The following is a 27,112-nucleotide window of genomic DNA, read 5'->3' as shown; positions in this document are numbered from 1 at the left end:
CATCATTCTGTCCGAAAAGGCTCTTTAGCTCATATATAAACAAAAAACAGTACCGCTCCAAGTATACTCCATATCCTCCAAGACACACGCTTTCCGTCGACTATATTTAAAAAGAAAAGAGCAAATAAAAACACTCGCTAAGACGTTAGATATAAACTGCGATCCAAGGGGTCCAACTTTTCAGGATCTGCCGCCCTGTTTCCCTTTGATTGCTCGCTGTTGAGCTGCTGTACATGTTTCTCTCTTGATTTCCAGCTTCCCTGTGAGCTTCCCTCTCTTCGTTTGCGCCCCAAATATCCCAAATCAAGAACCGATGCGCTCATATCAAAAATCCTTATGCCAAAATCATTTAAATAAGAGCAATTCTCTCATCATCAAACTCTCTCGTTAACAGTCCACCTCCTCTTCGAGTGACTCCAGTCCCTAGATACGTCTGGTTCAGGCACAGCTAAATTCCACAGAGCTCCAAGTTGCGACAGCGGCATCTCTTCCACCGGGCTTCCAAAAGCCTTGGAGGCCAATTCCGTGTTGATTTTGATAGGGGTGGAGAAGATGCCCCCCTTGGGAGAAGTTGGGCGCTCAGCTGCCCGGTCAAGGAATGGAAATGGTTTTGACTTTGTTTCCTTCGCTGGTTTGACGTTTTCGTTTGATATGGGGTTGAATCGCTTGTTATCAAAATCGGGGAGCATGCTATCATAATCATCTACTGCTTCCTCATCAACATCGTCTATGAAACGCAGTGCAGAGCGTGCGGGTGTCCATAGGCCAGAAGAAGATGACATACTTCCTCGTCCTGTGGTCTGCCCTGTGGTCTGCCCGTTGCTTTCTTTGCTGTCGGAAATATTCAATGTCATACCCGCAGGTGGTGCAACTTTAGGGGATTGTCGGCTGGTGCCCGAGTCTCGTCGCGAGGAAGGGCCGACTGAAGCGTTTGCAGAAGTACTTCGGTTGCCATAGAGGAGATCGGTAAAAGGACTCTGGACAGGTCCCTCCGTAGTGGTCGGGCTGGCTAATATTGATGCGCGACCACGGCGACCTGAAGCGCTCCAGCCATTTCTGGGTGACGCTGGCTGTCCGTTAATGGATGCTCCAGAACCGGAACGCAGGTGTTCTGTGCTTGCCGAGAGGCGTATATCGTACAGATCATCGACAGCAGCCAGCGGAGTCCCAGTGCCGCTCTGGCGATTCGCTGCAGTGGCCAGAGCTTTTGGATAATCAGCATCCGCCTTTCTAGCAGCTACTGTGATGGAAGCGATGCCGATATCCATAAGAACAGGCTGGTGCGTCACGGCCCCAATCAGAGCATTGCAGCCAGCACCGTGAGACACGATGATGACAACCGTCTCGACTTCCTCATCTTCATCTTCGCCATAACCGCTATCGTTACAATTATGGTCGTTATCATTGTTCATAGATGCGCAGAGCATCTCGTCGGGATAGTCCGTCGTCGCATACCAGTTGACCATCTTCTTCAACCCTGCGCGAAAGCGGTGGTGCATCGACGCCCACTCTTCACCCAGCTTTCCACCATCGCCAAAATCAAGCGGGGCTCTTATTGAGTCCCACTGGTAGTCAATCACAGCGCACGAGTCTCTGGCATGAGCGACGAATCCATCTGGAATCTTTCCATTGCTCGAAATAGCATGCAGTGGTCGAGGGGGGGCATAGCCTTTCTTCTGCTCCTGCGATGCAGAGGACAGCGCCGCGGCCATGGCTGACGAGGTAAAGATGCCGCCTCTTTCCAACGTAGGTGAAGCAGGCGGCTGTGGAGTAGCGACAGGCGAGCTCCAAAGAGCGCCTTTCGACGCCGGGCGACTGTTACTAGAGACTGGAGCGGTTGTGTACATGCTGTAATCTTCACGTCGTAGAAGCTCTGCCTTTGCGCTGGCCATCATCAGAGACGCTCCAGGAGGTGGTGTGATCATCTCAAAGTACTCTGGCGTGAGCCACTCTCCCAGGAACGTATCCAGTCGTAGCAAGGCGGACTTGTGCGGACTCTGCTGGCCGATTGGCGCCTTTCGCGGAACAATGACATCAGACGGCTGGTATATGGAATCAGGCGCCGTCTGCGCAAGACCTGAGGTGATTCCTATCGACGTCTGGATGCATCGCAAGAACGGCGAACTGTGGATGACGACTCTGAACCGTCTGCGCTTCCCGCTAAGCCCAGCGCCGTTCTTTGTCACCTCGGCGTCGACTTTGGCTTGCTCTAGAATGCTCCCAATATGGTTGCCCACCTGTCTGGCCTGCAGAAAGCCGCCGTAGGTCAGGGGAGTATCGTAAGGGGTTGGCGACGTGAGGTGCCATTGCTTGTCGGCGGCATCGAGTCGGTTGCCATGTCTGAGATGCCCGCGCAGGTTAGTGACGATTGGCCAACTGAATGGCAAAATATGTGCATTTCATCTCTTCCATACCTTACGATAAAAATGTGCGACGGTAGCCGGCCCATGGTTGGGCTGTGAGATCTGACAGGTGTGGCTGGTAATATTTTTCTTTGTGTGTTGAGTTGCTAGTATTATCAAGATGACTGCCGGCGAACCAATATATCCTGATGCAGCTATGAGACCCTAGAACGAGACTGAAAGCACAAGATGAGAAGTGGTAGTGGCCTGAGGATAGCAAAATAGCAATCGATGGTGGTTTCAGGAGACTTTATATAGCAGACGGTCGACCTGTCAAGCAGGCTCTGACGTGTCTCCCTGCCGTTCACAGAGTCGCAAGGACCAGAGCGTTCTCCGCATGAGGGGGTGAATAGCACCCCAGCTTGGAGAACAGGGAATGTAGCGGGGTTTGATCAGCTGGTCGGGGGAGGGTTGAGGGATGAGGGATGAGGGGCTGCTGGGCTGAAGGACGCGAAGCCGTATGCGAATGCGAAAAAAACGCTGTTTGCCCCTGAGAATCCAAATCGACAGACGGGTGGTTCGATAGGAATGGAGGTGAGACTGATGGCTGAGAGCTGAAGGAGAGCTGAGTCTGTTGGTTATGGCGGCGGTGGCCACTGGGTGCGGTAGTGGCTCATGTGCCCACTATAGCCACTGACAGTCCCGCTGGAGATAGCGCTCTACTCTACTTTCAACACGTGAAAGTTGCTTGGGTGGGCAATTTCAATTAATTGATTCAACATCGCAGAAGCTGTATACCGGTTGAAAAAGACGAAGCGATTACGTAGTCGCTTATTCCATGCTAAAATGAATTTTTAATCTTAACGCCTGTCGGGTCTAATTGAAAAACTACCGCTTTGGGTATCTCCTACTTCCATGTGACGTGGAGAAGATTTTTTTTGTTCTGGTTTCTCTCTTTCAACTGCGCGAACTTTTTTTTTTTTTTTTTTTTTTTTTTCTTCCTTGGTCTTTTTTGTAAGTAAGGCTGTTTCGTCATAAGGCACGTGGGGCGCATAAGACCCTGGTTGGTGGCATGCAGTGCAACACAGACGGGGTGATAAAAAAACAGGGAATGCGAGAGTTTAAACACACACGCCAAGATTATGCACATGCAATTTCTAGAGCCAAGAAGCGTAGTAGGTGTGCATATTATTATCAACTTGTACGCACTTATTGATCTTGCGGCTGTTGGTTTTCTGTCATCCGCCCATGCCCTCTTCTCTCTCGACTGACGCTTGTGACTACGTGCATCCTGGCTACACCAAAATCTAAACGATCAACGCTGTCAAGCTGTCGCGCGGGGAGAAACACATCGGATACGCAATCATTGTGGCTGCCTCCTCTCCAACCTCTCCTCTTTCTATTTTGCTACTAGCACTGTAGTATCAACCTTCACCCTTGCTCGAAGAAGGACGAGACTCGGCGTTATGATGCGCGGACGAGACGGCCTTTTCTCTAAACCTTTCGCTCACCGCTGCTACAGACGTAATGTATTGTAGATACTTTGGATTTTTCTGTATTACTCCAAGTCTTACTCCATTCTCCGCACAAGTCGCCCCCAAAAGCCACAGTGAGCCTACCTGCTTGGCACTGCTTGATGCTACAATATGTCGCCTCCTCTACAAGGTGTCAGACGCTTGATTACTTTGTTATGCTGTAGAGGCCATTATGCCCAGCAGCTTCATACGCAGCACCTTTTAGAAGAATATTCAGCCTGAATTCTCTCTATTAACAAACCGCCAGGGAACTAGAGCATCTCATACCCCAGTAATCGCTCTCCCAATCCCCCGATTTTCTCCAGATTCGCATCTTCACTGCGTCTGTCACATGCGTTTAGCGGCCACTAGCTACGGGTACTTCCTTTGTCCAAGATGCACCCCTCTTTCTGCTCCCCACACGCCCCGCGACAGCTACTAGGTATTTGGAGACTCTTTATAGGGTACTAAGAGCTGCTAGAGAGGTACTAGAGCCAAGGTGGCATTTGGGATGTTTTAGCATGTACTCGATACGAGTGTGGCGGTATCTACCTGTTTTCAGTAGTACCTGAAACGCAAAAGGGGTCTAAATTTGTAAGCCAGCAAGACTTCACCACATACTGGGAGAGCTCATTAGCCAAACAATCTCAACTATCCACCATCGCGACTTGCAGCGGCATTGCTATGGCATCGGGCCACAGCTGTCGCCAACACTGATATCGAGCTAACAACTATCAGACCATCTCCAGCTTCGCTCTTCTATTCTTTCTTCGTTGTTACTAGGCGGCAATGAAGCTCTCCAACCTCCCTCTCCGGGCCATCGTGGCCTCAGTGCTTCTTGCGACAACCGCTGTTGCTGAGCACACGAGCAACTGGGCCGTCCTGGTCTGCACATCGCGATTCTGGTTCAACTATCGCCATCTCGCCAATGTCCTGTCCATGTACCGAACCGTCAAGCGCCTGGGTATCCCCGACTCCCAAATCATTCTCATGCTGCCCGACGACATGGCCTGCAATCCACGAAATGCGTTCCCTGGCACCGTCTACAGCAACTCAGACCGTGCCGTGGACCTATATGGCGACAACATTGAGGTTGATTATCGTGGCTACGAGGTCACTGTTGAGAACTTCATCCGACTCTTGACTGATCGTGTCGGCGACGAGACCCCCCGAAGCAAGCGACTCTTGACCGACGACCGAAGCAACATCTTTGTGTACATGACTGGACATGGTGGAAACGAGTTTCTCAAGTTTCAAGATGCGGAAGAGATTGGCGCGTTTGATCTTGCTGATGCCTTTGAGCAGATGTGGGAGAAAAAGAGGTGCGTATTTGTCCTTTCATGTTTATCCGTATTGCTCTTGAAGCTGGCGGGATGAACCTAACCAGTTCTTCAAATATAGATACCACGAAATCCTCTTCATGATTGATACCTGCCAAGCAAACACCATGTACAGCAGACTGTACTCTCCCAACATCATCGCCACGGGATCATCTGAGCTCGACGAATCTTCATACTCGCATCATGCTGACAACGACGTTGGTGTCGCCGTCATTGACCGATACACTTACTACAACTTGGAATTCCTCGAAGCCCATGTCCAGGATTTGAGCAGCAAGAAGACCATTGGCGAGCTGTTTGATAGCTATGAATTCGACAAGATCCACTCAACTGCCGGTGTCCACTACGACCTCTTCCCTGGTGGTGAAGAAGCTGCGCGCAGCCGCTTGATCACCGACTTCTTCGGCAACATCCAAAACGTCGAGGTGGACCGGGCCAAGGATCTGGCTCTGGAAGAAGAATTGGTCGAGCTCAGCAAGACTATTGCCATGCTGCGGAGAAAGGAAGCCGAAGAAGATGCGGCCTACAACAATGTATCGTCCATTCCTGCAAGCGTTCCCACTGCGCCGCCGAGGAAGATTCAGGGCGCCAAGGCTCTTACTGAAGATGACTGGTGGACGAAGAAGGTCATCGGAGCCACGGCACTTGCTGGATGTGCATTGTTATGGGGTGTTGGTAGCTTTTTGGAAGCATAAGCTGCAGTAGCTTTTTGATTTACCGTTTTTGTTATCAAGCATTTGATTTTTAGCCTATATTATGAGTTTTCTTGTCTCAATGACGAACGAGACGTTTTGTACTATGAATCGAACACAATTTATGCTGCTTATAATGTTGTTTTCAGAATTACCACCGTTGAGTTGGCATTTGTATGGCGCATTTCCTAATCTATTGCTAATGTGCGCAAAATGGATTGCTTATGCCCGCTAGAATATATCAAAGCGAATTACGTTAGAAATTATTACCATAGTTTTTTCAATTAGGCCTGTATGCAGATATATAGCAGCATATATTCTAGAGAATTTGAGCACAGCGAGCTACGAAACTGAAAATCGTGTCTTAGTCAGCAGCAAACTATTCTACCAATGTAGCTTTCTTCCACTCCTCAAAGCAAACCTTGTTCATGAATTTCTTCATCTCCCCAGCTTTTCGCGAGGAAAGAGGTATTTTCGCAGGCGGGTGCGAAATACACCAATGCATCTGATTGAGTTTCCACGCGTTTCGATGAAATTGGCCACGCCTAGCCCTCCATAACATGGACCGATTTGGGGTGAGTTGACTGCAGCTTTACACCAACTTTTTTACTTCATATCCATATCAGACACCACCTCCAGACATGGCTTTTTGGACTGCTCTCTTTTCTCTTCAAGAATTTTCTTGTAATTTGTCAATTATTTGTATAATGCATATAAACCAAAGGCTCTGCTACTTCCTCAAACTCCCCTCTCAAATTTTACAGGCTCACTAGTGATCTTATCGATTTTGCCATACTACATCCTATGATCATAAACTCAGCTTTCGAGCTACTAATCTTGACATTCAATCAATTAGGCGCGTCCCCTTCAGACGCTATCTCTCACCTCTCGTCCACCTTCACCACACGCCATTGCCTGGTCATGCGATGCTGAGCTGGCTATTGCGACGCAAGAGTCTATTTACATCTTCTTGCCCGACTATCTGGGCGGTCACGATGCCGATGCTGACGAACGGGATGCCTCTCAATATCAGTTTGCATTATCTCTCCAGCCATCTTCCGTTATAAACCCAAGTACCAGGATCAACGGCCAGCTATGTGCTCAGGCCGGTGTCAGGCTACCAGCTCCTAAAACCGGCGAAGAGGGCAGCTTTAGAGGCGTTGGCAATGGGGCAGTAACTGGGTCTGGTGCGGCATTGGGCCAAGTCATTCGGGTAGAATGGTCCCCAAGCGGACTGGGATGCAACTCGCGACCAGTATTGATGGCATTGACAACTACCGGCAATTTGATCACGTTTGGAGAGCAGGCAGACAGTCAGTCAACCGCCACATCGAGCATGAGAACTCGAACGTTTAAGAATTGGAGGATGCTATGGGGTTTGGGTGCCAAGCTGCCTATACCTGATTCCGAGTCCAAAGATGGCTATCGGACCATGGATGAGCGCATCATGTCTTTTTCGTGGGCCAAGGAGATTGCACCAGGGAGGGCCTTGTTGGCTTATATGAACGACTCAGGGCAGATTGTCGTCATGAGTGTTCAGTATCACCGGCGTCGAGACACTTCAAAGCGTGGTTCTGAGAAAGAATGGATCTGGACATTGACGCAACATGTTAGGATTGACGGAAGAGGCCCTCATAAGGAGGTAAGCTCATGCTCTCACTGTCTACAGTTTAGCTTCACTTTGCACTTCATGCTCACTCTTTCCTAGGCTTCAGATCCACAAGACCCAGACTTCACCCCTCAAGGCAGCGCCTTTTCTATAAAATGGAGTCCCTGGCTCATCGAAGATGGATATAAGACGGCTACTATTGCATATATTGCGAAGAATCACGTAGGCTTCCGGAGAATCATACTATATGGCGATTGGGAAAGAGGTGATCTTCCCGATGTGGTATCTGAGAAAAGTGATACCACTGGCATCTGCCTACCCCTCTCCAGTGACGCCTTGGTTGAGTGGGAAGATGCGGTAAGTGGTGATTGTGGTTATAAATGGACTGCTTTTTGATGCTGACAAAATGGCAGATATGGACTGAAGGAGATTCTCATACTGCTCGTGGTATTGTATCGACTCCGTTTGCTGTTAAGCCGTTTCAGGTCATACTCAACGGTCCTTTGTCTGAGCCTGCGCCACCACACTCTGTCTGGGAGTGTGCCTCAGCATATCCCGAAGCTGATGAACCATCGACAAATCCCATCACAGGTGAGTCTATTTGGCTGCTACGTAGACGATAACCTTGTTCTTATTATCGATGCTAGGACTCGTTGTTCATGACCCGGATCCTGAAAACAAACCCCCAATTCCATACTACTCCTTGGTCAGGTTATCTGCCACCTCTACAAATCTCGACTGGTATCAGACAAACCTACCTGAAGGAAATCTGCCACAGTGGGTGGAAGATATAGGAGATCAACACGCTCGTCTAGTGTCTCGATCTGCCGCGCTATACGGCGTCGACTCAGACTTTGAGTCAGACTCTGAAAATGGAGACGACAGGACGATGCAGGAAGCACCTCCAACGCAAGCCGAGCCCGTTTTGCAAGTCCACCCCTACCGGTTCCGCCTCTGGGGCTTGGCCAAATCCCCGGGCGACGGATGCACTGCCCTGCTCGCCTCAAAGCACGACACCCAGCATCCTGATCGTCGGGGCATCTCAAACGTACACTTTGACTGGCAAGTACCTGCCGATACAGATGACAAGCCTCAGCGTATCAGAAAAATCTCGAAGCCCCTTACGACTGAAGGCCGCGTATGGGAATGGATGTATGGCATGGGAGAAGATGTCCCCGGCGTGGCTCCTGGACAGAAAACGTCTACTACCAGACTACAAAGTAGCCCATTAAGACAACTGTTCCAAGACGTGGTGCTGAGGCTGCCATGTGTATTCTGCAGCACTCAGCTATCGGTTAAGGACGACGTAGCAACTTGTGAGAATCGACACGCATTTGGTACGAAAATAGCCTTTATATCCCTTTCTCTCCCCCTTTCTCCAATGATTTTCTTTAATAACGTTCCATAATAGCCATTTGTGCCACGTCTGGCATTCCCATCTTGGCACCAGGGATATCCCGCGTGTGTGGTGTCTGTAAGATGCGCTGCCTCAAGGTATCTGAGCTGGAGAAGCTGGCGGAAGAGTATCTCGGAAGCGTTGACGCGGTGGGCGACTCTCAAGGGGAAGTGTGTGGAGGCTGTGGCGGTAAATTTGTTATCTGAGACAGGTAGGTTGAGAATTACTGCTTGTTCTATACGGGCTGCAGGTAACGTTAGATGGATCAGAAAGCAACACGATTGCTATATTAGACTAGGAATAACGAGCGTGTTATCCGTACTTGAGATTTGGTATCAGCTCAAATTCAATGCGGTTGTTTGGACAGAGGTTTCCACAGGAAAGCGAGATAGCAACCCAAGGCTTATTTTAGGGAATTGTTATTCAACACCCCAGTTTTGTTATCCAGTACCCCAGCCGTAGTTGAAGTTGCGAATTTTAAACTACTGCTTCTACTGCCTCTACTGCTTCTACTGCTTCTACTGCTCTACTGCTCTACTGCTCTACTGCTCTACTGCTCTACTGCTCTACTGCTCTACTGCTCTACTGCTCTACTGCTCTACTGCTCTACTGCTCTACTACTCGCGTTTGAGATTTCGACTTCCTTATTTTATCAAACAAAATCTACAACGACCTAGCTAAAAGAAGCTGCTTGAGGGATCCAAGCTCGCGGCACGAGTCGTGCAGACCTATCCGACTGCCTCGGCACCAAGATATCGATGAGAGATGCGGACACCAGATCTGGCACGAAAGGCATATACCTCGCCTTCTCTTCGTCTAGCTCTAGATAAGTTGATATGAAAGAAATGAAGTTTGATTCGGTCTGTATGCTCCCAATATGCGCCATCGCTTGATATATGAGCTCACTCTCAAACCCCCTTTCCCTTCCCTTGTTCTTCCATACTTTTTATATGTACGTTGAATTTATCATCAGCCTCTCTCATGACTAGTTTCCTATCCTCACATTCTCATTTTGCATCTTATCTTAGTAATATCGAGATGTCACTAAGCAAAAAAAGTCGGACTCTGCATTCCCACATGGTTGCCGCAAATGAGTCGCCCGTTAACTGGTCTGACTGCCAATGGATTGGAGACTGTTACGCCATTGTTAGCCAATATCCTGCCTTTAATAATCCACAAAAGGCAGTCTTGTCACCTGGTCCCATCTCCAAAGCAGTGTACTTTGGAAGTCTCGCTTCATCCAGACAGTTGCATTTGAGAAGTACGCTGCCCGAGTCGTGAATATAATCCAGCGTGCACGGTCTGCAAGTAGCATCAAAACCACCACTGTAATGACGTTCCAGATTATCAGTAAAGTCTTTTCCATATAGCTTCTTAAGATAACTGTTCACTTACTTTTCTTCATACACCAAATGACCCCCAACATTTCCAATACACGAGTTCAAATTCAGGCTCGTCTCCCACCACATGCCCGCATCGTCAACACATCGTCCCTCCAACGTCGTCATGCCGATTTTCCCATGGCCTCCGAGTGTGACCTGCACGCACGTGCCACCAAAGACGGCATTGCTATCGGGGCTTTTGACAGTGGCTTCCGTCTTGTTTTGCGCGAGATGGTTGAATCCCGGGAGAGGCACGACAGAGGTTGGGATCACTTCTAGGACCGTGCTCGTCGTAATAGCTCTATCTTGCGGATGTCCTCCTGAGATGATGAAGGGAATAGTGGGTGGGCTGCGGTAAGGAGCCGCCAGGCCAGATGCGGTGAGAGTGGTGAGAAGGACGGTGAGCTGTGACCGCATTGTGAACTGTTGGCTAATGGGGAAATCCTCTCAGAATGGTTGTATTTCTTCTTGATAAGAAGATTTCTGGTGTATTTATATCAGTGGGGTTAGGCAACAGCAAAAAGGAGAGAGAGAGAAAAGGTGAAGAAAAGAAGCAAGTCCAAAGTGGGGGACAGCGATCCGAGACAAAAGTAAACGATCCGACTGGCAACTGTCCGACAGACAGGATGAAAGGCAGATGACAATCAAATCAGCCTATTCCAACCCCTTGCTTAACGTTTTGTGATATTGATATGTTGTTGGCTCCTATTCTGATGAGGCACAATAATAGATTGGCGTTGGTAATAGTAGCCAACTTTGCTGCGTTTCATTTATCTTTCCTTTCCCCCCCACATTAAATGAGGTCTTCAGATAGGTACGTATAATATTGTTGGACGCACGATTCTATAGCTCCATCAAATCAAGATTCGATGTCTGGCCAACATCAATCGGGTAAATAAGGCAATAAAAAAGGCAGGAGGAAAACGAAGAGAGGGCACCTGCATCCAAAGAGCCTCAAGTCTCTAATCGCTTTTTTTGTCGTGTCTTTTTGTTTCATAAATGTCGTCGATAAGGCCATGATATAGGCTAATACGGGCTTTTAATGTATCTGAAGAAGCGAAGCTAATAGCGGTGGAAAGAATGCTGAGGCGTGACGCAAGTTAGTTCGGCTGTGCCTTCCTTTGCACCAACACTTTACGGACCTCCTTTATTCCGAAACGAGACCATTGAAAAAGCTGTTATACCAACATAACTGCTGTCGTCACTGTTGGTAGCAGCTTTCACATCTCATGCTGTTGTTATCACATGTACGAGATGTGATCAGTCAGTCCTATATATATGCATATAATATGACCGCTTTCAAGAGGCAGCTGATATCATTTAGATTATACCGAATTCATCTAGAGCCCTATGCCGAAAATTACAACTACTACCAGGATCATGCACAAAATCCTAGGGAAGCCTGAATGTAAATCTTAAATCTGATCTTCATATCCGTGACTATATATATTTATATACCTGGCTAACATAATCGTTCCATAAACGTCTCATTCTCCTAACGGGACATGCAAATACTTCCTATCGTCGTAACCTTGAAACATGCGGCTGCGGTCCAACGCTTTCTTCGTTGCCAGCTTCGCATTCCTTCAGTCGCAGTTCCATCACATACCGTGGGATAATAAGGTAAAAAGGGGGTAAAAAGAAATGAAATAGTAAAGTACAAATCAAGCATTGACTCAGTCCCACCAGATCTTGCTTGGAGCAGAGTTCATCATGCATGCCAATTCAAGCCTAGGTTAGATAGTGTTTTATCACCTGTCGCAGCACAAAGTCAAGGTACAACAATCAGGTATAGCGAGGCCAATGCCTTCTCGTATGTGAATGATATATACACAAGTTAAATGTAAGATGCTGGCATCAGCTTTATATAAAAAAAAAAAAAAAAAAGGAAAATGCTCGACATGGCGGCAAGAAGAAGTGAAGGAGTAACCATAAGGAAAAAGACAAAAATAAACAAGCCAAGAGAGGAGTAAATCAATAATTCACGTCCTCAATTGTTAGATACGGTCTCAAGCTTACGCCAAAGAGCCTTATCCTGTTCATAGATACCTCTCAAAAACGCCCAGTCCCCTTTCTAGTACCCAGATGTGGCTTAAATTTGTGCGCGCAAGGCTAATATGCTTTATCGAAAAGAGATCGCGACTCAGCATCAGTAGCTACATTTAATAGGCTTGGCCAGGAACAGGTTTTCTCTCAATGGGGCTAGCTGTTGGTTCCGCTGGAGGGCCTGTTGGCGATGTTGGGTTTGAATTTGGGTTCAATGGGCTAGACGTAGCCGGGGTGCTTTGTTGTTGTTGGCTCATCACACTGGGGCTTTGAGGTCGGCTGGTGGGAGGTCCCTGGGGCTTGGGTCCGGGGCTCATTGGACGACCCATCGGAGACTGAGGTCGACCTGCGCCATTGCGGTTCATCGAGCCGGCGGGTGAGGCAGGACGTGATCCAGGGCCAGGAGCCATTCTCGGAGCGCCGTTAGGAGGGAACTTGCCTTGCGGCGTCATGGGGCGCTGGCTTTGAGGAGTCATTGGTCGCTGGCCAGTAGGAGAGTTGGCTCCCCTTGGAGGGCCTGCTGGGGGTCCCTGGGCGGGTCGAGGCTTAACGGGACGGGTAGACAGGCATGTGCGAGGAACGACACCCTGCTGAGACCGATCCATACGGATGACAAGCGCCTATTATTCCCACACAGGTTAGCATATGTCACTGAAATATATCTTGGCTTTTCAAATATTATTAGGATTCAAGTACTCACCCATCCATCGTCATACTCGTGAAGAAGACGTATCACATCGCCAGCTTTCAATTCCACCTCATCATCGAGAGAAGGCTTGAAGTCAAGTTGCACTCGGTGAACGGTAGAGTTGGCAGGACCGCCTGCGGCAGCGATAGCAGCAGCGCTCTGGGATTGCTGGCCAGTAGGAGTAGAACCAGCAGGGGGTGATGATACGCTAAATTCGGTGCCGGCAGGGCTTGGGGGGACGGCGGCAAGCGTATTGACAGTCAGATCAACATTGTTGTTGCGGTTTCGCATCGATTGCTTGCGAGCCAGCGTTGAGGCTCCGGCAACAGCACCGGCAGCACCGGCAGCAATGGCAGAAGCGGCAACGGCAGTAGCGGCAACAGCCTCTTCAGCATGCGGTGCATCAGAGATTGACTCAATGTCGCTCACAGACATCACAGAGGGCGTATAAGGCGTATAAGGACCGTTACCGCTTGCATCTTCGTGGATAGGAGAGGGAACACGCTCGGCTTGTTGACCAAATGGGTTAGCAGGGTGATCGCTCTGGCTGGTGTTGGGACGATCTGCGCCATCGCCAGTAACGGCAACACCAACAGCACCAGCGGCACCGGCGGCGGCGGCGGCGGCAGCAGCAGCTTGCTTCTCGAGATTCCAGTTGGGCAGGAATTGCGTCACGGGCCTGAGGCTAATGCGCGGCGCATTAGGGTTTGTGCGGACAGGCATGTCGTCAATAGGTTCCGGGGACATGGCTGGAGACATTGGTGGTGATACCGGTGGCGACACTGCAATAACTGGTGTTATGGCCCGCGGCTGGACCGGTGGTGGAGGGGCTGGTTGAACCTTTTCGTTGTCATCCATAAGCTGCTCGGCCTGAGCTTGCTTTCTGCGGCGGCTGACGAGGAAGAAGACGAGCAGTCCAATGACGAAGACGCCACCAAGCACTCCAATAGCGATTCCAGCCTTGGCTCCAGCGCTCGTGCCAGAGCTGGCCGCACTGACACTGCTAGGGGTCGACGATGCTGATGCCGCGTCAAGGGTGGGAGTGGCAGCGCCCGAGTGAGCTCGGTTACCGTCAACGGCCAGCTGCGTTGGTGAGCCGGTAGCCTTGGCAAGGGCCGTGTCGGACTGGGATTGAGTTTGCTGAGGAGATTGAATGACAGTCGGTTCAGCGGAGCTCGTCTTTTGTGCTTGGTGTGTCTGCTGCTGCTGACTGGGAGTGCTCTTTGGCGTCTCCTTGGGCGTCTCCTTTGCCGGTGTCGGCGTCTCCTTTGACGATGATTGCGCATCAGGCTTCGGGGTGGGCTTTGGAGCCACTGTCGGAGGAGGTTGGCCTTGATGCACAGTCACGTAGCCACCAATGGGGCCGGAAAAGGTTGCTGACATGGTCTTGTAGACAACTTGAACTACAGTGGCTTGATCTAGAAGAGAATTAGTATGTGAAGGCATAGCTATAGATGACCCTTTTGCCATCCAGGCCGACGCAGCAAATACCTTTGTTATCTGAGCTATCTGAGCTATCTGAGCTCTTGCCCGAGCTCTTGTCGCTGCCTCCATTGCCCTTGGTATCCTTATTGTCATCATCATCATCATCACTATCGTCAAAAGGGTTTTTTCCATGGACAATGTCGTCAATGTCGTCGATAATATCTCGACGACGGTGTTGGTGGAGGTGCCGATGTGAGATAGGCATCTTGTCGAAAGTGTGAAAGCACACACAGCCGAAGTGGATTCCGAAGTATCGAGGTGAGAGAAAAGAAAAACTTGACGTTACAGAGCACGAAAGCTGTGATGTGTCGCCTCGGTTGGAATATATTGGCAGTTGAGTTCCACAGTCAAAGAGGCTGGGGTAGTCTCTGACTGGAATGGAGATTATAGTAGTGGAGGGATAAAGAATGAGGTGACTATTGAGTCTAGGAGCGTTTCCGTCGACGGCGGGGAGCGACAGATGTCTCAAACTTTTTCCTTTCCTTGTGCTGGGACACACAAAAGAAGACCGCGGAGCTGGATTCGAGAGCTGTCAAGACAGACTAGACAATACCAGGCTGTGGCACTTTAAAAATGTTCCAGATAAATGGTGATGCAAACAGCAAAGTGCGTAAAAAACACGTGAGGGAGCGAATAATGCACTCGAACAATGCGCGCAATATCAGAAGGGATTGTCGGGGGTCGGCGGTGACTCTTGTTCAAAAGAATGAATGAGTGCGCAAAGCGAGCGAGCAAATCAACGAATGAATGAATGGACGGACCGAAGCGCAGCGGTTGGACTGGCGCAGATGTCCCGACTCCAACGATCGCCCTGAGAAGCGATGATGTTGTCGTTTGTTCAGGTGAGGCAGCGCACGATGGACGGCGGTGGTGAGGAAAAGAGAAGGGAAGAGGCGAAAAGAAGCGAGCGAGAGAGGATACCCGGGGAACGCGGCCCTAGTCAAAGTGCCTGGCGGATGGATGAGGTGAGGAGCTGGGGCTACGAGCTAGCGGTACCTGCAGGTGCCTGCAACTGCAAGACAGGGAGGGCTAGGCTCGCAGAGGTGTCTTTTCTGGCCAACAGCACGCACTCTGGCGGTACAGTCGAGCTGCAGCTACCTGTGCTAGCTTGAGGCACAGCAATTAGGCGGTGGAGCGCCCGTCATCAATTAGCATTGAGTCGAACGCCTGTTCGGGAGACATGAGCAGAGAGCGATGAAGATGCTATTCCCAAAGGCTGCATCGCCACTCTCAGCCATTCTGCTAGCCAAGACCACTACTGGCTGCTAGAGCTAGAGCTACCACCGGCTGGGCACCGACGCCCAAGCAGCGCGCAACTGGCGCTTGTGCAGCCCAATCGCCTCCCTCAAGTGACGAGACAACACCAAAGTGCACCCAAAAGTGCATCAGGTAATATGAGGATCAGCGCCGCTGTCGACCAAACAAGCCACCAGCGCCCGGCCCCAGTCCCATGGTCTAAAAAGCAGAAAAGCAGCTGCTGGTGCTCCTCCCAGGATCCGCAGCCAGGAAGAGGGGCGCCAGTGCCCACGGCGTCAGGGACACGGGCGCTGCCATTGGCTGCTGGGCCTGGCGGGAGGGAGGCGCTAATCCAGGAACCGTCTCCAGCGACGCCAGAAGAGGATGCGGTCATTGGCCCGTGCGAGGCGCTGCTGCGAGCTCTTTTTTAGCTTCGTCACCTTGGCATCCTTGTCTAGCAGAGACGCTGCGAGCAAAATCAAAACAAGAGCAGCAAGCTAGACGGCCATTACTGCTAACAGTAAGGTGGCTCTTTTTTTTAGGACAAGGCGCGCTAACAACTCAAAAATCGTGCTACTGCACTGCTACTAGCTACTATCGATACGATGGCCCTTTTGGCCCTTTTCGTCCCTGGCTAATTTCCCCTTCAATATCCACGACGGGACCATCGGATCAGCATCGAGGCATCGCGGAATCGACAGCGTCGTCAGCGCTTGTGATATTCACATACGACCAATAGCGTATACCAGTTGGCTGGGATACAGCACAGTCAGCATCAAACAATGGGCACGTCGATATCTTTGAGGCGCACACGTGTCTCTGTATTCACATCGTGCGGTATCACAGAGCTCCCATCAACTCCTCGGATCCGCCTGACAGCTAGTGACTCTGAGGTTACATGCTGCACGCATTAGTCATACACACGAGCACGAGCACGAGCACTAACCCGATGATGGCACACCAATCCGACTTCTGGAAATCTCCGTCGTCGCGTTTATCCGGCATCTGACGAGCCCCTCAAGACAAATAAATGCGGCCCCCAAACCTGCACGCAGCTTAGCTCAGCTTAGCTACTTCTCCGAGACCTCTTAAAACCTTTTTGTTTTATTTCCAAGTTATCCCTACAGCGACCCATTTGCACCAAAAGAACTCGCCAATGGTAATCCCGTCTTCGAGTCGGTGGCTTCAATCGCTACCATTACCACTTCGTATATAGACGCGCTACCCATCGCAGCCCGGCATAAGGCTAGCCAGGGGTCATGAAACAGCCCCCTTGGGTCTTGGCAATGCAAATTGGTGATATTTCACCATTCTCAGCGTCATTGCGCAGGGCCCTACCAACCCTGGTGAACACGCAGAGTAGCAATGAGAGCCAATTTTTAAAAATAAAATAGTCAAAAAGGCTCCTCCCGGGCCGGCCATTCGAAAAGAGGAAATCTCCGCGACGAGAAGAGAAGTTCATAGAACATTGGGCTGGATTCCACACGATGCCCGAAGTGGGCATTTCCTTTTCTGCAGCGGCTAGAAATCTAGTGCGACTGGTTACCGATAAAGAAAGAAAAAAAAAAGGCTCGCCGGGGATATTCTCCATTTTGCATAGCATTTACAAGCGTTCAGTATCCGTCGTCCCTCCCACCAATCTCGTTTCTCATGGGTTTTGTTTCTGCATTCTCTTATCCAGCGGGGCAGATCGGACGAGCATAGATGGACCGTGCAATCCTAAGAATCCTCAGTCTTCACCATGCTTAAACCCCGGAGATGGCGGGTCCGAAAGCTCACGCCAGCTTGTTTGTACGACCACAAGGTACTAGCAGGGTTCCTATCAGCTACGAAAGCCTCTTGTTTCAATTCCGTGAGGAAAGACAGCTCCTGTGCCAGGCTCCCTCCCTCTCCAATTAAGGATCAAAGCCCCCAATAGGAAGGGAAATTTTGGATTCTCTAGCTCTGTCTCAGAGCAAGGGAATCAGCTGCTCCTCTGCCCATGACCACTTTGCCTTTGCTGAAGTGTACTTGTTGTAGTAGGACCTCTACTTGCTACTCAATCGTAGTGTGGCAGCCTCCTCTCGCTCACGGACAGCACATCCACTTGAAGTAATAATAATCCGTTCCAGTAAAGCCCAGTAAAATCCTTATAAAGAGAGAGATGGTGTGAAGCCGTCTAAAATGTCATAATAAAGGGGGAGAAGCCGGCCTCATGCCCAGCCTTGGACTATTTATCCGCGCCGCAAACTATTGCTTCTCACCGGAGTTTTCCTAGTTCTTGCATGTAAAGGTAAAGGAGTGCTAAATAAAGCCTAAAAGGGGGGTTAATTACCATATTTGTAGACGGCTAAAGTCATCATCACAGCAAGTTGTAATATACACAGGCTGTAAATCATCATAAATTCTCATATTCCTTTCTCTCCCTCTCTTTCTACTCTATCTATAGATATCTTGGTGCGTATAATGTACATCCATGTATAAAAAAACACGCCCTGAACAATCATGTTCTCTCATCCCGTTCATCTAGTCAAAAAACGACATCTAGACAAAAGAAAACGCTCTGGGTATTGCAGAAACAGAGCAGCAAAGAGCGAACCAATAATACAAGTACCATCTCTCATATCCGTAAACCTTTTCTTTTTTTTCTTCTCCTTCCTGGCTCCCTTAAAAAATCACATTGAGTCCTCCATCTGTCGACTCCTCGTCTTCGTCCAGCTATCTTTATCTTCCTTGCCGCCCTTGTTCTCCAGTCCAAGGCCTTTCTCAACCCACTCTTTGCTCTCCATGTGGCTCAGTCGACTCAGCGCTCTGGCAAATGCAAAGGCCTCTTCCTCACCAGCAAAGAGTGGGGAATCTTTGAGCTTCTGGACACTCTCTCCAAGGTTCTCCATCACATTCTGCGTGGCGTCTTTGGTGGGTGCGGCAGCAGACGGGTTGGCTTGGATCAGCGTCTCAGCAACCTCATCACGCGAGACAAACAGTTCTCCGAGAGGCTTCTCCGTCGTGAGGACGAGCTTGGCGTTGCCCTCATAAACGGCATCGATAAAAGTAATGAAACGACGGGCGAGATCTCGCTCGCGAATCGTCATGCCAGGAACCTCCGTCACAATAAAGGCGTCGTACTTGCGCACTAGCTCAAGGTAATCGGCCGCCGACTTGGGCTTCTTGATGAGCTCATCGAATGTGAACCATGCGCACCGTCCGCTGACGCGCGGGACAAAAATGTCTCGTCCCCAGACTTTCTGTGTCTCGGATCGTGGTGCAAAGTTCTCGGAGTCACCCAAGAAGCGGAACCATTTCTCGGCGTGAGACTCGGCGTGCTGATCTAATGCGGTGTGATAGACACCCGAGGGTGGTCGAGGGATTTTACGATAGTCCGTTGGTGAGTCGAGGTTGATGACGTGGAGACGGTTCTTGAGCAGCTTGATTGCTGGGATAAATGACTCTCGCTGGATTCCGTTCTTGTATAGGTCGTCTGGGTGACGGTTCGATGTCGTTACCAGGACCACGCCATGAGACATGAGACACTCTAACAACCTTATTACTCAGTTAGCCTTTTATGTGACAACTCTATACGACTGTGGCTGAAAGTAAATAGTATTACTCAGACAAGAAGGACCTACCTCCGCAGAATCATGGCGTCTGCCACGTCAGTACACTGGAACTCATCAAAACAAAGGACATTGCCCTGCTCTGCGATATCCGCCGCAACGAACGGCACGGCGTCAACATCGCTTCCATGCTGAATCTTCAGTTTATGTAGTCTCTTGTGAACATCCTGCATGAAGTTGTGAAAGTGTATTCTCGTCTTGGTCTTCACCGAGGGGGGTAGAGTGTCGTAGAATAGGTCCATGAGCATTGTCTTGCCGCTGCCCACATCGCCAAACAGGTATAGTCCTCGGGGTAGATTCTCCGGGATGTCTTTAATCGTAGCCTTTGCAGCGCCTCCATTGCCAAAGAGTGATGAGAAGACAGACTTCTTCGCTGGTTTTAGAAGATCGAAGCTTGGATGGACGACAGGCGGCGCGTGGTAGTTGCGGAGCTCATTGTGAAGATGCTGCAAGCTCTCGATGATGCCTATACATGCAGCAGTCAGTCAACCATGGTCACCAGATATTTCCTTCGCATCATAGAATAGCTCACTCACCTCTTTGATGTTCGTCGTTGCGCAAAATGCCAGCATCCACCCGTCTGTCATACTCCTCCAACGGACCCAAAACGCCTATCGCACGGTCCGAAACGGTCGCCAAAGCCCTCGTCGCCGATGGGAACGGTCGCCATATCGTCTGTGTCGCTCTCAATCCACCATTCAAACCTGCTCGCACAGCCACCCGCTGAGCCGACTGCACCCGAAACGACCTGGAAAATTGCCGACTTCTGGCACAAGAAGCCGAGGATCTTAATCGGCTCAACGGCCTGCTGGCCACGGCACCGCCTCGCATGTTGTTCGATTCGCGGCGCTGCTCGAGAGCGCTATTTTTATCACAGAGTGATCCTTGAAAAGAGGAAGAGAGTGAGAGAAAAAGGCCCGTCCGCGCTTCGAGACTAATATTAGTATATAAGCTCAGGGTCCAAAGAATGTTGATGATGTAGTGAGTTTTAGTGGCGGTGCGGCTCAGACGGCATGACGGCCATGCGGGTCAATTCCGAACTACCGAGCACCTTCGGAGAGCGGCCGGTAGGTTTAATGGGCTGATTTTCGACAACAGACGTAATGGGTAATTAGCCGCAGTTTAGGCGCTGGCTCCGGTGCGTGGTGACGTTGCTCGTGTAAGAAGCATCTTGAGAAAAGGATCGCTTTGCATTTATATTACCGGCCAGCTGCTAAGTAGAGCAATTGTTGCTGTTGAGTTCGAGTTTAACCTTGCGCCTCTCTTTTGAGTTGAAAACGCCATTTTCTTTATCTTCTTCTTCTTACTCTCTTCTCACGCGCCACAGGCTGGTCCCCGCGGTTAAATTATTGGGCCCTAGCTAGGATTTGCTGCTTGTATAAGTGGGAGACAATTACCTTTCAACAACAGCAATGTGTACCCTAAAGCATTTCTACATCTTCTGGAATTCGGCTAGCTAGTTTTCAACACGATGAATTATTGAAAGACGTTTAAAGACTTGGTAATATAATTCTCCAGTCAACCCTCATCAAAGGAATATTATGTAATATATTTGTTTTTTTGGAAGAGGTAAATATGTAGTGATAAGTTCAAATACGTGACGCGACTACCGCAAATTGTCAACATCACTATCTCCAGAAGCCACACAAGGGAGATATGGTTTCTGGCCCCCATCTTCCCCCATCTTCCCCAGCGTATATCGTCCAATAGTACAGAGCACATTCTACTTCATATAAACTCTAAATAGAGCAGAAATACCAGCCAATAGGGTTAATGTCAGCATACTCTTACCTACCCAGGTAAAGATAGCTCCATTCCCATCTTCTCCACCATGTAATCATCAAAGTTACTAATCTTCATTTACCGTTTTAGTCAGCTAATCTATTTCCACTGTCATCAATACGGGCACGCTAAGCTGTCAAACGGTAGCTCAACGCGAGGAGGACAAGCCGCCAACAAGGGCAAATGGGTGATGGTTCTTTGTTGGAGGGTCAAGCAAAGAGACTATTCTACAAGTCGTGGGTTTGCGAATAGTTCGTCCGGGCACCCAAGCTCAATGTAATAGAGCAGATTCCATCTATCTTCTCTCATGCCAACTCAATCGTCCTGGGTATATCAACTCTCGTGCCCTATCCAGAGGTACACATCGCGCAGATACAGAACTTATCCGTCTAGCTTACAAAATAAACGAGTAAAACTTCAATAAAGTATCTCTCTCCATTCATCATCCATTCTACTCAGCCGCTACCGATGCCAAACAACTAGTACGACTTTGCTTCCGACTCGACATTACGATTCAATCCCTTCAGAATGCCCCTCTAAAATGGGGAAAAAGTACCGGAAACGATATGGTCCCATTACATTATCAAGCCGGCTGTGGTATCGTGAGCCAAGTATTTATCCATTAGCCTTGATGCCAGAGAAGACCGTAAAAGGCGTGCAGCGTTTTGCTGGGATCCACGAATCGACCCGGGCTGTCATTCTGCGTTGAGATTTTGATTTAGAGATCGTAATTTTTCGCCCAGAAAGCAGTTATATGTGCCGTTAATACTAAAGCATCGACCCCGTAATGTTGCTTCCCATATCGTGGAGGCCATGTACCTCGCATTAGGCGCTTAAAATTCCAGGTTATGGCCTGGGATTGTCTCCTGCGATTACGCGATATGGCGCGTATTGTGACCGGGGGAGTTATAAGCTGCCCGCCCGACACATCCGGCAAACGGTGTAACCTCATTACAGGGTGTCTCATGTGAGTGTCCATTCCAATAGAAAATCTCTCCGCCGGTCGAATATACAAAGGTTTCTGCGATCGTCGGAGAACTATTGAATCGTCTCGTAAATTTGACCGTCAAGTCATTGGTGGATCGTTCGTGCGTAGTTCATATTTGATTCACCTCGTCAATAATAACCGGATCCCGGAGGGGGTGGTGGAGGAGGAGGAGGCTGAGGTGGAAAGTCGCGACCTGTAGGGTTATGATAAGGATTTATGGAAAGGTAACTCATTGCTGCGGTATTTTCTCCGCCCGCTGGAGTTGTTCCGCCGTGTTGAGAGACGTCGTCTAGCAGCGAACTTGGAGCATTCAGAGGTTGGAAGGAAGGCTGCCTCAGAGATGCCGTAGACCCTTCTGTAAATGCCTGCGAGGCGTAAGGATGCGGTGCAGGCGGTACCACCTGGTGTCCAAACGGCGACATTGCTACCTGCTGAGGATCCCAGGGAGCTGCGCTGGCTGCTGATAGACTCGTTGTTGGCATTTCCCTGGTTACCTGGCTAGGTAATGAAAAGGGAACTCCAGAGTCCAATGATACGGGCCTTCGAGGAGTAATGACGTTTTGAAGCTGCTGAACATGATCACCGGCGCTGAACCGGTGTCCTGAGCTGGGATCTGTCGATCCACTCTGCTGCAAAAGAAACTGGGCAATGTATTCGTCTTGGAAGCCGTGCTTGTGAAGAAGCTCTCGGAGCTGTCTATTCTCTTCGGCCACACGCCTGGCTGCAAGTTGGACCTCGGAACTCGCAGAAACCCCTTCAAGCTCAAAGTTTCTGAGTCGTTGCTCAAGCTCGGCGATGTACTCCCTCCTCCGAGCACGAGACCTTCTCTGGTTGTCTCGGATGCGAGCGAGGTTGGCTTTTTGCTGCCGGAGAGAAAAGAGGAGAAGGCGTAAGTCGGCCACTGGTTTCTAACTAATGTAGATTGGGGGAGGGGAATGGGGTAAAGATGATACACGGGGCGAACCACTTACTGCAGGAGTTGACATTTAGGGCCCGATGTGATTTGGCCGCATAAATAGCGACCTATCGCTCGACTCCGGAAGAAAGTTGTTGAAGGTGCAGGGCGCAAGGGGAGAAGGAGCGCGGTAGCTGGCGCAAGTGATATGCAGTGCTGACAGCGGGCTTTTTTTTCAGTGGCATATAGCAAAGGAATAGATGTTGGATGGTCTGAAGAAGCTGTCTCGCCAAACAAGACGGTGATTTCCATATACCAAACGCAGCCACAACAGTCATGACCGTATGGGGGGGTATTGGGTAATATACAAAGTTAATAGAGGACGGGCCAGAAGAGGAGGGAAAGGTGATAAGAGAAAAGGTATTAGAAAGAGGTCAGCAAGATCCACTAGAGAGTCGCGGCCCTAGACGGCGACAAAAGAAAGAGACGCAAGAAACGGGTCCCTTCTTCTAAGTCGTCCAAAGGAAATGGATCAAGGATATTCGTATCCTCCAACGACGCGCGGGAGCTGAGAAGAGTTGGCGGCCGGGGAGGAGAGGCGAGCAGAGAGCATTCGCTTATCTCTTTCTTCTCTCTCACCAACTCTCTCTGGGTTTCTTTCCTCGCCTTCTCTTGAAGGTGAAAAAGAAGAGCTATCCAGCAATAAGCGGGGATGAGAGAAGAAAACACGACATGACCCAGGCGCACACGCACACGAGAGTCCCTGGCTCAATATAGGGATGAGAAGGTAATTTAGGGACCCAGGCAGCTTATATTAGGCGGGAGATCGGTAGATGTACTTGGCAAGTCTGCAATACAAGAACTGCTCTCTTCCCTACCCTAGGCTTAGGTCTAATAACGTATGGATGCCATGTTGGACACCAAGGGAAGCGCGCTAAGGCTAAGGAAGAGAGCAGCATGTGTGGGCGCCAGACGGCCCCAGATAGCAAGCAAGCAATGAGGTCCTGCCTCCACAAAGATTTCGTACTAAGTTAGCCCGCCCACGTTTATTCGTTATCCATGGATGGGTTTGGGAGCTGGGGCGAGATGCGCCACTCACGGGTCGACGATGCCGCCCAAGCCTTGGACGTGCAAGCCACCTCGGCGAGTAGTTATATCGCCGCCAGTTCATCGAGTTATGCAGCCACGCCTTTCGTGCCACGCGTAGATGGCAAAGGAGATTAGTTATCAGCCACGATAGGGCTACAGGCACAATAATAAATGAGCACCAGAAAGAGAAAACAACGTCGCCTAGGCGCTCGCACGTCACCCGGGGCTCGTCGAGCCCAGTGCCCGATAGTGGGCGCTTTGGGCGGGTCTCTAAAGGCCCGGGATTTAATATGTGAAAATGCGTCTTTATACATGCGCATGTGTGTGCGTGCAAAGCCGCCAGTAAGAAGCTCTAAAGTAGATTGGCATTCTTGCCAAGTTCCATGTGCCCGGCAAAGCTGCTGTGGCCATTACCAGCATCCCCTGCTCGCAATAGGCATGCGTGGACATGCGAAATACGGCGTAATATCAGCATCCAAGAGTGTACTTGTTCTGCGGAGAAGAACGCGCGCGCTGGGGGGCGGACGGAAGCTCTTGCTGCGGTTCGTTCGGACAGATTGACAGGGCCGCCTCTAACGCGCACAGTACAGGACAGGCAGCACGAGCTCCGTACATACGCGGACATCTTGGACGCTTTGCTCGAGTGTGACAGCATGACGGAGCGTGCGCCGCAGCGCAGCGAAGGTCGATCATGAGACAAAATCCCTTGCCTTTTCCGCTGGAGCCACACTACCGGGACGCTGGGACTGACAAGTGGTGCGCCAGCGCCGTTATGGCGGGGCAAGAGGCTGCTTAGCCCTAGCGACGCCATCTTTTTTTTCTCTTTCGTGAGGGAGAGGCCGTGCCGTCAGAGGGGAGGATTTTGGCTTTTGTCGTTCGCTGGTGCCCGCGCGCTTGCATGCACGTCTAGGCCACCTCCACGGAGCCCTCCGAGGCGTCTTCGATTGGCAAGTTCCGCGCCCCGACACCGAGAAGTTTGCGCTGCATCAGTATCCGTGCCTGCACCCGCACCTGGCCTCATACCTACCAAGTACCTGCTCGAGCCGGGGCGCGTTCCGACAGACAGTGCAGGTTCCTAAAATTCACTCTGGTCCCCCCGGTCGTTTTGGCGGTTTTGCCATGTGGTTTTGGCGGCATGGTCCAGGGTATAGTAAAATGAACTGGCATTTGTTGTATGAGAGAAAAGAGAGCAGCGAGAAACCTGGCAGATTAGAGGGGGAGCCAAAGAGCGCCACTCATCAGTAGTTAGATTTGCCTGTTTCCGAGGAAGGAGCACCCCCCGGCTGCGAATATTAAACCACAGGTAGGGCAGGCTCGATGCTACAGCGCAATGAGACCCAGCCCGAAGCCTGTTGGCAGGTACCCGGTACGGCATACTAATCCGCTGCCACTGTTCGCAGCTACTGCTAACGTCGCAGCGCCGGTGGGGACAAGGCGCGGTTAGCTCTGGCTGGAGGCCCCTCAACTCCACGTTGCCTCAGTCGAAGCACCTGGCACGACGCACGGACTGCTCCATGGTCTGTGTACTCGGTACCTGCACGCCTACCGCCGGCCGTGTATCTCCCCCGGGGGACTAGGTTTTCACCTATTGAACCTTCCCCATCTCCCACAACCGCTGCCCAAGCGCCTCGACGTGCCTGGAACTCGTTGCAAGCAGTCCAGGCCGGGTCACGAGGCTTGCGATAGTCGATACGGGATGCGCCTTTCAGCCCTTTCACCACCCTCAGGCTTGCATCCGCCGTAGCGCAAGATTGTGCTGAACAAAAGTGTGTGTTGTGTTGGCCCAGTTAGTTGAAACTGTTTTCGCCCTACGTCTCACATTCCTCCGGCTATCGCTCATCACAGTAACCAACCGTTACGAGTTTCTTGGAAGAAAGGCAGATGGAAAAAAAGGTTTTTTTTGCTCGTCCTTCTCTCTGCTTTTCCTCTCACTCTCTCACACTCAACCTCACACATTCTACGTTTTCTGTTTGCTCAGCTCAGCTCAGCTCCTCACTCCTCTCCCCTCCTGTCCCTTCATTTCTTTTGTTTTGCTCTCTCTGGCCAAGATAATATACTCACAAGTGCCAAGTAAATTGACTCTTCATCTCGGCTCACCCCGGCCGTCTCCCCACGATGGAACGCTGACCCAACCTTGAGCTCAATCTCCCATCACATTGCATGCCATGGGTATGGTTCCGAGCGCCTCTTGACCTGCGCGCTAGCTTCACAAGGGTATCTCGTCGTGAAACGCGGCTGCGGATTTTTGTCCTCCCTCTCAATTGATGATGCAGATGTTATCCGGTGAGTCTTGCCGAATGCCAATTTCGTTGGCGAGCTACATACGGCATCTATGGGTCAGAGCAGCGTCATACGGCGGTATCTAACGTACGACAACGTGCCGAGGTATTGCAACTGGCGATTGCATGTACAAGTGCCTTTCGGGGATGTCGCACTGGCAAGTTCTAAAATTTCAGCCTAGTTGGCTCTGGCTTGGCTCTCGCTCGGAAGACTGCCGGATTGTGAAGCAATTACTACTACTGCCAAGTGTTTGTTCAAGCCAGCTGCCGAGAGCAAATCGTTATTGTTTGCACACCCATCTATCTCATAGTCGTCTAAGCCTCCGCCTCACTACGTGCACCGTCCAACTCTGCCGGAATAGAGTTCCTCTTTGTCTTTTTCGTGGTATTTACCGAGTGTGGTTTGTGTGGTTTGCTGTCTTGAGCTTGGGCTGCAAAATGGCTGACAACCAATACAGAAAACAGTACGAGTAGGCGAGCCGCAAACTGGGCTGGCAGAGTGAGCAATTGGCCAAAAACGGAAATCAAAGCGACACCATTCGCCTCTTTTTTAGCGGCTGAAAAGGCTGATTACGTATGAGCTGAAGAAATCGCAAAAGCCAAAAAGTTATATGTGATCTGGAGGGCTCAGAGAGGCAAATCGACTCTAAGCGGCAGATCTGGATCCAAAAGCTTAAACAGGCATCTTTTCCAAGTTGAGCGTGCTATCCACGTGAATGGCCCTATGTGAGCCACACTAACCAGCTCCAGATCGAG

At 50.3% G+C, this 27,112-nt stretch overlaps 7 protein-coding genes across 7 annotated transcripts; 2 read left to right on the top strand and 5 right to left on the bottom strand.

Annotated features, from left to right (window-relative positions):
- Window positions 1–374: 374 nt before the first annotated feature.
- On the bottom strand, window positions 375–2,449 carry GGI43DRAFT_385154 (uncharacterized protein; the record flags this gene model as incomplete). Its single annotated transcript, XM_083203609.1, has 2 exons — window positions 375–2,340; window positions 2,415–2,449. 2 exons carry the CDS (start codon window positions 2,447–2,449, stop codon window positions 375–377), a joined length of 2,001 nt encoding a protein of 666 aa, XP_083059226.1.
- A 1,885-nt stretch (window positions 2,450–4,334) lies between these two features.
- GGI43DRAFT_89670 (peptidase C13 family-domain-containing protein) lies at window positions 4,335–6,265 on the top strand. The gene is made up of 2 exons (XM_083210485.1): window positions 4,335–5,178; window positions 5,258–6,265. Exons 1-2 carry the CDS (start codon window positions 4,646–4,648, stop codon window positions 5,889–5,891), a joined length of 1,167 nt encoding a protein of 388 aa, XP_083059225.1. The 5' UTR covers window positions 4,335–4,645; the 3' UTR covers window positions 5,892–6,265.
- A 1-nt stretch (window position 6,266) lies between these two features.
- GGI43DRAFT_89691 (transcription factor IIIC subunit delta N-term domain-containing protein) lies at window positions 6,267–9,511 on the top strand. Its single transcript, XM_083210487.1, has 6 exons — window positions 6,267–6,463; window positions 6,745–7,530; window positions 7,597–7,854; window positions 7,911–8,088; window positions 8,145–8,834; window positions 8,909–9,511. The coding sequence occupies exons 1-6, from the start codon at window positions 6,449–6,451 to the stop codon at window positions 9,097–9,099; spliced, it is 2,118 nt and encodes a 705-aa protein (XP_083059224.1). The 5' UTR covers window positions 6,267–6,448; the 3' UTR covers window positions 9,100–9,511.
- Window position 9,512: 1 nt separating this feature from the next.
- Window positions 9,513–10,964, bottom strand: GGI43DRAFT_89675 (CVNH domain-containing protein). The gene is made up of 3 exons (XM_083210486.1): window positions 10,289–10,964; window positions 10,089–10,219; window positions 9,513–10,026 (listed from the first exon to the last, which is right to left on the bottom strand). The coding sequence occupies exons 1-3, from the start codon at window positions 10,690–10,692 to the stop codon at window positions 9,938–9,940; spliced, it is 624 nt and encodes a 207-aa protein (XP_083059223.1). The 5' UTR covers window positions 10,693–10,964; the 3' UTR covers window positions 9,513–9,937.
- A 1,251-nt stretch (window positions 10,965–12,215) lies between these two features.
- On the bottom strand, window positions 12,216–15,007 carry GGI43DRAFT_89659 (uncharacterized protein). Its single transcript, XM_083210484.1, has 3 exons — window positions 14,501–15,007; window positions 13,022–14,427; window positions 12,216–12,941 (listed from the first exon to the last, which is right to left on the bottom strand). The coding sequence occupies exons 1-3, from the start codon at window positions 14,697–14,699 to the stop codon at window positions 12,438–12,440; spliced, it is 2,109 nt and encodes a 702-aa protein (XP_083059222.1). The 5' UTR covers window positions 14,700–15,007; the 3' UTR covers window positions 12,216–12,437.
- A 3,009-nt stretch (window positions 15,008–18,016) lies between these two features.
- On the bottom strand, window positions 18,017–20,808 carry GGI43DRAFT_89597 (AFG1-like ATPase-domain-containing protein). Its single transcript, XM_083210482.1, has 3 exons — window positions 19,860–20,808; window positions 19,336–19,789; window positions 18,017–19,249 (listed from the first exon to the last, which is right to left on the bottom strand). Exons 1-3 carry the CDS (start codon window positions 20,152–20,154, stop codon window positions 18,385–18,387), a joined length of 1,614 nt encoding a protein of 537 aa, XP_083059221.1. The 5' UTR covers window positions 20,155–20,808; the 3' UTR covers window positions 18,017–18,384.
- A 1,209-nt stretch (window positions 20,809–22,017) lies between these two features.
- GGI43DRAFT_89648 (uncharacterized protein) lies at window positions 22,018–23,503 on the bottom strand. Its single transcript, XM_083210483.1, has 2 exons — window positions 23,065–23,503; window positions 22,018–22,956 (listed from the first exon to the last, which is right to left on the bottom strand). Exons 1-2 carry the CDS (start codon window positions 23,077–23,079, stop codon window positions 22,222–22,224), a joined length of 750 nt encoding a protein of 249 aa, XP_083059220.1. The 5' UTR covers window positions 23,080–23,503; the 3' UTR covers window positions 22,018–22,221.
- Window positions 23,504–27,112: the final 3,609 nt, after the last annotated feature.

Source organism: Trichoderma evansii (genome assembly GCF_050947405.1).
Source record: "Trichoderma evansii strain SZMC 28006 chromosome Unknown GGI43scaffold_14, whole genome shotgun sequence".
In the NCBI taxonomy this organism is placed as follows: domain Eukaryota; kingdom Fungi; phylum Ascomycota; class Sordariomycetes; order Hypocreales; family Hypocreaceae; genus Trichoderma; species Trichoderma evansii.
Note: the sequence above shows the minus strand (reverse complement) of the source record. Positions and strands in the feature narration are given on the sequence as shown.